This window comes from Phocoena sinus, chromosome 11 (genome assembly GCF_008692025.1).
Source record: "Phocoena sinus isolate mPhoSin1 chromosome 11, mPhoSin1.pri, whole genome shotgun sequence".
Lineage (NCBI taxonomy): Eukaryota > Metazoa > Chordata > Mammalia > Artiodactyla > Phocoenidae > Phocoena > Phocoena sinus.
In genome coordinates this window covers 70,669,654-70,679,456 of record NC_045773.1, presented here as the reverse complement: position 1 = coordinate 70,679,456, position 9,803 = coordinate 70,669,654, and the positions used below count along the sequence as shown (strand labels likewise).

At 60.1% G+C, this 9,803-nt stretch overlaps 1 protein-coding gene across 3 annotated transcripts in view; it reads right to left on the bottom strand.

Annotated features, from left to right (window-relative positions):
- Window positions 1-243: 243 nt before the first annotated feature.
- The window catches only part of FOXP4 (forkhead box P4), a 50,834-nt gene continuing 41,274 nt past the window's right edge, over window positions 244-9,803 (bottom strand). For 2 of the 3 annotated variants that reach the window (XM_032649693.1, XM_032649691.1), the window contains 8 exons: window positions 9,647-9,730; window positions 9,329-9,536; window positions 9,172-9,248; window positions 8,282-8,383; window positions 4,717-4,838; window positions 3,229-3,295; window positions 2,661-2,830; window positions 244-2,211 (listed from right to left, as the gene is read on the bottom strand). In XM_032649693.1, coding sequence (XP_032505584.1) covers window positions 2,064-2,211; window positions 2,661-2,830; window positions 3,229-3,295; window positions 4,717-4,838; window positions 8,282-8,383; window positions 9,172-9,248; window positions 9,329-9,536; window positions 9,647-9,730 — 978 coding nt within the window. In that variant the 3' untranslated portion in view covers window positions 244-2,063. The remainder of the gene's footprint in view (window positions 2,212-2,660; window positions 2,831-3,228; window positions 3,296-4,716; window positions 4,839-8,281; window positions 8,384-9,171; window positions 9,249-9,328; window positions 9,537-9,646; window positions 9,731-9,803) is intronic. The other variant, XM_032649692.1, reaches the window with a different exon arrangement.

The following is a 9,803-nucleotide window of genomic DNA, read 5'->3' as shown; positions in this document are numbered from 1 at the left end:
GAAAGATGCAGAGACCTGGTTTGAAATTTCCGAGAATGCTAAGATGATGGATGGAAAAGGGGGCCAGGCGGAGCAGAGAGGAGCCAGAGCCCTGGCTGGGATGAACGTGGAGGTGCCGGTGCCCGGGGCTCAAGCCCACTCCCGTACTTGCAGGAAGTGCCCTTTCAGGAGCCCCCAGCTGTCCAGAGCCATCCTTGTGCTTTCACGCCCCTGCCCTCCCTCCCCTTGCTGACACACGCAGGGCCCTGTGAATAGAGGACGTTTAATATTTCTGTGCTGGTCAAACAGAACACAGGTGGGGAGTACATAGGGGAGGGGGCGGAGGGCCCCCTGCCTCTTGGGAAGGGTGGCTTGTGAAGGGGTGTATGTGGGGGGTTTCTTGGGAAATAGTCCAAGGAGTCTTCTCAGCAAAGGGGCCTGGCCTGGGGTGTCACAAGCATCAAATACACCCAGTCCTTGGCCTTAAGTTGGGGTCCCCCATAGGGGGTCTGTGGAGAGTCTCACTTTTTTTTCCAGCTCCTTCGCTGGAATCCACACTCCCAGTGCGATGGGGGACTTGGTCCTGGAGAGAGGGGTCTGGAGAGCCCCCAGTAAGCAGCCCAGGGTTGGGAAGAGGGCTCCCGTGCCTACCGCCCAAGGGGCCGAGAACCCCGCGGGATGCCGAGGGCTGCCCCTCTCCTCCCCTCGGCCTGCTTTCCTTCCCCCGGGCTGGGCAAGAGCAGAGGGGAGGTGAGCAGGGCCGCCAACCTCTACTGAGTCCCAGGGTCCTCAGGGTGGGGTGGAGGGAGGGTGGAGAGAGAGGGTCTTGGCCACCAACAGACACTGTAAACTTTGGTTTAAAACAATAACTTAAGTTGGGGAGGGCTTCCAGCCTGGGGCCGGGATGGGAAGCGGGATGAGCAGGGGGTATGGGAGGCGACAAAGGAAAAAGCCAACAAAAAAGTTTTGGTTTTTGCTTCCGGCATAAGAAAGGTCTTTGGTCATCTGTGTAACTGGGGGGTGGGGGCGCAGGGAAGGGGTGCTGAGGGCGGGTGAGGGAAGACTGCGATGGGGCACCTGAAGGCTGGGGTGGGAGTGACCTGCCGGGTCACAGCAGCCGCCGTGTTCATCCCACCCGCCCCTCAAGCCTGCTTTCAGCCTGGCCTTTCCCTGGACACAGGCAGGTGCTTCCCGCAGTCCTGGCACCCCGTGGGGCCCCAACTCCAGCCTCAAGGGCAGCTCGGCCGCCTTCAGCGGGTCCACCTCTACGAGTGCACCGGGCACAGGCCTCTGTGGAGGAGGTGGGCACCGGGTCACTTTCCTATGCTCCCTGGCCTGGGGGGCAGCACCCAGCAAATGGGAGTGGAAGCCCAGTTCCGCCTGGGGGGTGGACCTGGAACCAGGCAGCCCTACTCCCACGGAGCCCCCCAGGGCACTCCACTTGTCCCCCCCTCACCAGCTGTGGCTCTTGATCCGGCACAGCTGAGGGGCAGGTTTTTTCTGGGGCTGCTCTGAGACTGTAGCTGCCCCCAACCCAGGCCAGGGCAGGGGTAGGAGCGGGGGTGGAGCTACTTCTTCACAGTCAGGACAAGAAGGTGGAAGGGAGCACAAATTAGGGAAACGGGGGCCTCTGGCCAGAGACTACTGCCAGAGCAAGATGGGGGGGCCCTGGGTGTGAGAGGGTGGCTCAGCCCCGCCTGCGGGTCTCCATGGCACTGAGGGGCCCTGCGGGGGCGAGCTGGTGGGGGAGGAGGGCCCTGCTGCTGCTGCTGGTGGTTGGGGGGCGGGGGAGGCGGGATTCGGATGTGGGCGGGGGAGTCTGAGGAGGGGTCTGGGCCCTCCGTGTCCTCTGCCAGTCCCAGACCAGGGGTTCTGTGTCCCCTAGGGGGCGGCCGGTCCCTGCCCCTCCCACTCCGAGCGAGCGTCGTCGTAGGTCAGGTCACCTTGGGAGTTGCTGGCCCAGCCCCCCATCTGAGTCCTGGAAGTGCCTTGAGGTTGGGCGGGGCGAGGAGTCGGGGTAGGTGGGGCCTGGCTTCCGGGGGAGGGAGGGGTCTCACCCCTGCCCTGCCTGCCCCTAGAGGCCCTTAGGACAGTTCCTCTCCCGGCAGCTCCTCCTCCAGGTCCCTGTCTTCTGGAGGCCCCGAGGTGCTGGGGTTAGGGGGCCCCAGGGGGGGTCCCGGCCGCCTGTCTTCCTCCGCCTCAGCTGGCTCCTCTTTCACCTGCACCTGGTGGCTGTGACAGAAGGGATAATGTGGACACCCTGGAGGTCCTCTCCTGCCGGCCCAGCCCCAAATGCATCCAGGATCTGGGGGCGCAGGGGTGTGGCCAGAGTTTGCCTCCCCAGGACCCCCTCATCTCTGAGCCGCTGGGGCCTGACGTCTCAGGTCTGGTCTCCCTTCAAAGGAAAGGAGGTCTTGGGATGGATAGAGATTGCTTATGGTTGGGAAGGAGAGAGGAAGGGAGATGACAGAGGATGGAGAAGGGAGGGAAATAAAGAGTGGGGGGGGGGATGGGGGCGGGGAGGTGAGCAATGAGAAGGAAGAGAGGGGCCACCTGCCCTGGGAAGAGAGCTGTGCTGAAGGCGACAAGATGGGGATCCCAGCTGCAGGGGGAGAAGATTCTGCCTTCCTAATGTTTGCGGGGAGCACGGCGGTGGGCTGGGGTCCATGCCATGGGCTCACCTGTACTGGGGTGGGGAGAGGCGAGGGGGGCTGCTGCTGCCGTTGCTGGGCAGTGGCTCCATGGGGGCGCCCATGTCATCATGGCTGAGGGGCAGGAGGCTGCTGGCGGAGCCAGGGTTCAGCATGCCAGGGCTGTTGAGGAGGGGGAAGCTGCTCTCGGCCAGGGCAGCCTGGAGGGCACAGAGTTGGGGCCTGTCAGCGGGCTCCACCCAGTCAAGTACCGTCCCTTCCCCAGCCCTAGAGAGCCTCCCGTGTGTCCACGGGCTGCCGGATCTCTGGCACCCCCTCCCAAGGCCAGAGCTCCGAAGCTGAGCTGCCTCCCAGCTTTCCTGAGAACCTGGGCCTGACTTCTTCCCTTCCCGGGAGACAGAGGACCCCCCCACCCCCTGCCCCCGCTGCCACCCCAGATCTGTAAGCCAGGGAAGGGATCACCACTGGCTATGCCAACCTACCCGCTCTGTGCCCCGTCTCTGCCAGGGAGGGTGGGGGAATGTCTCTTCTGAAGACCAGTGTGCTGGAGGGAAAGTGAGGGGGTGGGAGGGCACTGGGCGGGGGACCAGTCCACTACCTGGTAGCTGGCGTTAAGTGCTCCATAACTGAGGCCCGAAATCATGTTCTTCACCAGCGTGGGGCTCCTGGAGGAGAAAGAAGGCAGCGTCTGCTTCATTCATTCGCTTGTTCCTCATTCAGGTCTGGACCCTAACTGAGGGCGTGCTCTGTGCCAGGGACTGTCCCATTCATTAATCCTGGGAGGCCAGAGTCGGCTGTGCCCCATCTTATTCAATCCTCCCACTGACCTGGCACATCTGGGACCGAAAGCCCCCTTCACAGGTGAGCTGCCGGGGCTCCTAGGGGCCCTGGAATGTGCCCAGGGTCTCAGGGCTGAGAAGTAGGACCCAGACCCCTCCCAGTGTCTGTCTCCACGTCAGGTGGCCCAGTATTTTCTCTCCAGTCTAGATTTCCCGATGTCTGGCAAGGTCCGAGTGATAACCTCCATCGTCCCCTACTATAAAATCCACTTTCTTGCCATCCTGAATTTTGGGACATCCAATAAGCTGTGTGCTCAGCCTGTGCCCACATGCTCCACAGCAAAGGCTTTTCTGCACAAAAAAGTGTTTAGGAGTTGGGTCAGGAAAAGCAATGGCTTAAGGCCATCCTTCCACAGTGACTATCCCCAGTTTAGAGGGTGTCTCAGAGAGGTTAAGGAACTGGCCCAAGGTCACACAGCTGGTGAGAAGCAGAGGTGTAATTCGAGCCCAGGTCTTCTGATTCCAAGCTGATAAGGGGACAGGAAGATTCCAAGCATTGTGACTGGCACATGGGGGCACTCAGAATGGAATGGCTTTCCTTTTCGGGTCCCAACCCTGCCCCAGCACCCACAGCTGCCTGAGGGTAGAGAGGCTCTTGTCTGGGGTGAAGGAATCTTTGAGGGGCACAGGCACGCACAGAGAGCCATCTAACTTGCTTCAGAGGCCCAAGATGTGCAGGCAAGCCCATGTGGGGTGCTCGGTGTGGGGAGGTGGTGGTGCTGGAAGGGAGGCTGAAAGAGGAAACCTCCCCCAGATTCCTCAGTTTCCACTGAAGTGCTGCATGGTAGAGGTCAGAGACCCAGCTCTGCCAGGAATCTGCTGTGTGACCACCCTCCAGCCCCTTGTCCTCTCTGGGCCTCCTCTCCCTGTAAAATGAAGAGGCGGGGGCGGGGGGCCTGGAGATCTCACAGACTGGCTCATCCAGCAATAAGATGGGGGAGAGTGGCCCTGGGGATGGCAGCCCCCTCCCCAACGGCCACACTGGCTGCCATCTGCCCATGCCCCAGCTCCGGCCGGGGCTACTTTGGGCTTCTGTCTCTCTCTGGTGCCAGGTTCCCCTCAGCTCCTTCCCTCAGTCAGAAGCAAAAGACAGAAATGCCCTCTTCCTAATCATCTGTCACTTCCAGATTCCAGGCTCTCCTGGGCTCCTTCACCCCTTTCCTCCCCCCACCCCCGACCCCACAGTGGGAAGGATCCAGGGCAGAGAGGTACCCTGGACAGGTCTGGGGGGGGGTGGGCCCACGTACCCCGTCATCTTTGGTGGTCTCCGCTTCTGGTACTCCCGCTCGTCCACGGTCCACACGGCGCCCTTGACGTTCTCCACGCGCACGAAGCACTTGTGCAGGCTGAGGTTGTGTCGCACTGCATTCTGGGGGCGCAGTGACAAGAAGCAGACGCTCAGAGGTGGCCCCTCCTCCGCTCGGGGGAGCACAGACAGGAGGGTCCTCAAGTCCCACCTGGTCCCACCTTCCCCAGCAACAAGCAAGGGGAGGGCCGGGCAGGAGAAGATGCAGCCGGAGCCGAGGGAAGACCCCACTGGGCCCTTGGAGCCAGGGGCTCCGGCATCCTCACCACCGCCAACCCATTGTATTGTCTGCTCCCTTCTCCCTGCCACGTTTTGGAAAACTCTGTCTACCAAGTGAAGGATACCTCGTTAGCGATAATCTGTTTTCTCAACATCGTTAGATGCATGTAGCTGTTAGGGCTTCTGAGCGGCACGAGACCACACTCAGGTCCTGGCACCTCAGTGAGCCTGGGACACCTTACCTCAGGTGCACACAGAGTTCCCACTAAGCCTTTGAAAGTTTTGGGAATAACTCAGGAAGCCTCACTGCAACCTTCCTTGACCACCTTGGAGCGTGGGAGCCTTGACTTTGGGCTGTGGCTCAGAACAGACGGCTTACTGAGAGCATAAGGTATACAGTAGAGGCCTAATACATACTTGTTAACATAAGGAAGCTGAGAGAAAGGAGAGCCTGGGTTTAGTGACTGTACAGCAGAAAGAGGAGGGACAAGTCACCTTGTCGGTCCCGCCTCCTCCCAGCAGGATAACTTCAGGAATTGAGGTCATCCGGTTTGTAGGACACTTGGGTGGGGGCAGGGGTGCTTGGCCCAATTCCCCCCCGCACCCCGGGAACCTGGGCTAGGGCCCTCATCCACCCCCCCACCGCCCACCATGTGCCTCGCTCCTGTCCCCACGCTCTCCTCTCTCAACTTCACAGCCCCAGCCGTCCCCGTCCCTGTTACCTGTCCCCCCCTCAGCCTCCCGCACCTCATCTCCATCCTTGTCTCCTCTTTACATTTCTAAACGGGGAAGAAAGCAGGCTGGGCAGGCAGCCCATGCCCCTGGAGATCAATCCCCTCTCCCTTTCTCCCTTCCAACTCTTGCCACTTGCAACTGGCCCGATTTCATTACCAATTTTAATTTGCCTCTAATTAAATCCTGTGTATTTTTCCGACTCGCTTGCTAATCCACGAGGGAGGCGGGCGGCTGGAGTGGAATCTCTTGGAGCGATAATTACAAAGGGCCTAATCACGCCGGGGCTCCTGCCTTGGAATAAATTTGCCCGCATTACGGGGCTCCGATCCTCTGCTTTGCAAATGAGAATGACCCCAATTTCCAAGGATGGCCTCACTGGGGCTTTTTTCCCTCGTTTCGAAGCCTGATTCGTGATGAGAGACTAATTCATTACGCTGAAACATTAACGGCAATTTAAGGGGTCTGGCAGGGGCTGCGTAAACAAAAGGACAGGCCCACAACATGGGCCCTGGGAGGGGACAGACACGGCGGGGGGGGGGGGGGTGGCTGGCGAGTACCATCAGCTTGGCAGATGGCAGCTCTGTCCCCGGATGAACGGCAGCTGGCCTGGCCCACGCCAGCTCCCAACCCTTCTGCCCTGGTCTGAAGTGGACAGCATCCCAGGGTGGGGGCCCAAGAGAGTCAAGGAGGAGGAAGGAAAGGAAGCTGAAATAGTGGAGGAGAAGAGGAGGGACCTCAAGGGGCAGAGAAACGGGTCGGAAGTGGGGGCGGAAAGAAAATAGAATTGGGAGTAGACAGGGTGCATTTCCCAAGTGACGCGAATGGAAGCTTGGCAGCAAAAAATCCTGAAGGTCAGAGTGGACCGCAAGCTGAGGTGGATTCTGCTGGGCCACAGGGAGGGCGCAGGCAGTGCCCCCAGTGACAGAAGCAGCAGCAGAGCACAGTTAAATGGGAAGGTCACTCAATGAGCTGGCTGCTTGCTGGGACCTAGACTAGGGGAGGGGAGATGGAGGTGAAGACCTGGGAGGGAGACACGCCGCTGAGATGACCAAGGCTGGGCCACCAGTCGAAGGTGGTATGAGGCCCAAGGGGGCTGGGCTACAGGAGAGGTGGCTTCAAGATGGTCATCGAGGGGTTTAAGAAAGTCACCTAAACCAGCTCCTCCCGACCTCAAGAAAGGAGAGAAGTAGAGACTGCAGAGGGTGATGCAGTTAAGAGAGAACAAGAAAGGAGGGTAGGTGGATGAGAGGCACTCTGCCCCCAAGGAGGAGGTTGTCTAGGGCAGTGAGGCTCCACACTGACTCCCCTAAAGGTAGACGATTAATATACAATATTAAAGTCAACATTACGTAACAATTGTAATGATCCCTAAAGTCTGTTCAGGACTCTATCATTTATGAAACGTGGTATCCAAACTGGCCTGCAGGTTGGAGACTGAACCAGGTGGCTCCAAGAAGGCCCTGATGGCTCAGAGAGAGGGCAGGACTGTGGTTGGCAGGAAATGACATCACTCGCAGCCAATCACAGCAGCTGTCCCAGCCTTGCAGCCTCTTGGCCAAGCTTTGGGAATTGGGCACGGGGATACAGAAGGCCACGGAGCAGTCTCTCCTGCTGCACTTGGCACAGAGAAGGCAGAGAAGGCTGGGCCCTGTACAGACCCCACCTCGTCCTGGTCACTGGTAGGGAGGGGGCCCTAGTGACACTTGTTGAAACCTGGTGGGATCGGGGAGGTAGGCTGTTTAACTGCAGCTTCTGCACTGGCCAGCAGAGGGACTCAAGAGCCAGGGATCCAACTCAGGTCTTGAGATGTGGGGGACTCTTTCCCGGGTGTCCATCCTTTCCCACAGGGTACCGACACTCCCTTCTCCTTCCCCTCACCCCCTCCCACCCTGCTGCACAGAACCTAACATTCTCACCCATCAGAGAGCCAGACTCATACCCCCTGTGCTGGCTCTAGAAAAACAAATGGCTTAGCGTCCCAGCCCACAACTCTTGTGTCCCATTTTCCTAGGTTCCCTCCCTTGTCTGTTTCTGATCCCCCAGGAGAACTCGTATGGCTGAAGGTGTTAAAATGACTAATTGGATGAAGACAATTATCTTCCTGCTACTGATGGCAGAGCTGGGGAGAGTGTGAGCGTTTGTGTTTGTGCCCCAGTGTATTCCAGTCCAGGGTCTCGGTCCACCCACGCGTCCAGGCCTGCGAGCCCCCTCCGTCCACCCATCCTGGGCTTCAGACCATGCGCCTTTAGCCGAGGACTCTGAACCCTGTGGGTCTCCTGTGAATGTAACCCCGGCCTCCCTACCAGGCTCAGGCGCTACCGACTCCCGCAGGCCCTACTTCAGGGAGCTGGGGTTTTTGGGCCCATGCAGGGAGCGCTCCAGAGAAGTGGAGGTGGAGGTGGAGGGGTCCAGGGCCCAGCCTGGGGCCTGGTGGGGCCACTTCTATAGAACTGCCACCCCGAGGGGACTGTTAGGTAGCCTTGGTCTCAAAGGGATCTGGAGATGTCCAAGGCCGCCTGGGGCCCTGGCAAGGAGGGACGGGCATGCCTCACCTTCCAGGTGGCCGTGTTTCTCCGGAAATAGGCGAACATCCTGGTGAACCAGTTATAGATCTCATTCAGGGTCAGCTGCCTGTCGGGGGTTTCCAGGATGGCCTGTGGACAAGGAAGAAGTACAGGGACCCTCAGTCTGGGCCTGCAAGGGCCACAGGCCTGTGTGCTCTGCCCCAGCTCCCCTCAGCCTGGCCCCTAACTCATCTGAGAGCAGAGGAGACCCGCTGCGGAAGCATGTGGACAAGACCGGGGGTGCCTGATGGTCCCCTGAGAGGGGCAGGCTGGTTACAGCCCAGCCAGAGGCTAAAAGGAACACGAGCCTCGAGGGCCGTGCACTTGTGCGAGGAGCACGTGAACTTCTGCTGCAGGGAAAATGGCTCCAAGGGCCCCTGCCCTAGACTGGGAAGGAAAGCAGTATTCTTGGGAGAAAGAGGTCCGGGGGTGGGGGCTGTTTGGAATTTATCCTGGTTTTTGTAAAGGGCACCCTCAACATGAGATGGCGTGTGGATGTGTGTGTGTGTGTGTGTGTGTGTGTGTGTATCTGAGACAGAGAAAAGGAGACAGACTACAAGTGACCATAAGTCTATCAGAAAATTGTCTCATGGGAGTGTGTGTACGTGGAAATGAGGGTATGGATGACTCAGGGGGTGTAAGTGGCATCAACAGTGTGTGTGCTCCCACAGACAGGCCTGAGTGACCAGCAGGATGGCTCAGCCGAAGCCCATGTGAGGGGCCGTCTGGCTGAGAAGGAAAACGCAGGTGTGAGTGGGAGGAGACAAGTGTGAGATGGAAAGTTACGTTCTCTGGTCCCGGGACCCTGAGGGAGGGGTGCAGACTGTGTGCCTCTCCCCACCCCACCCCCCGGACTCCGTCTACCTTCCCACACTCACCTGGCGGATGAGGGAGGCGTAAGTGAAGGGGGGCCGGACGTCGGCGTTCTTGTAGAACTCGTGATTCTGGGCCAGCTCTGGGGGAGACAGGCAGAGGCTGAGGTAGCCAGAAGGGGGGCCCAGCTTGGGGAAAGACACCCCTCCCCACGGCCCTTACCTGAGGAGATGGGGGAGCAGAACTTGTCGCTGGTCCTCCGCCGGGCGGGTCCCCCACTGTGCAGGGAGGCAGAGCCGAGGCCAGGGGGCCGTAGGGGGGTGACAGGGGCAGCGGCCGAGGTGGGGGGGTGTACGAGACCATCTGGGAACGAGTCCGCTGCGGACACGGTCACCTTGGAGAATGAGGAGGAGCCGGGGACTGGGTTCAGCTGTGAGCAACGGGGAGGATGCTGAGACCAGTGCCGACAGGATGAGGGGTCCCGGGCGAGGGGGGGGGGGGCGGTTCTTGGAGGGCCGCAGGGAGGGGAGAGTCACTCACTGGCTGGCTGAAGGGCTTGGGCTCCGAGGGCCGCATGTGCAGATGGGCCATCATGGCCTGCAGCCGCTCGCTCTCCTTGGCGAGCTGTGGAGAGGTGGGAGGTGAGCAGGGGTTGTGCCTGGTGGCGGGGAGGGGCAGTCGGGCCCTCCTCCTCCAC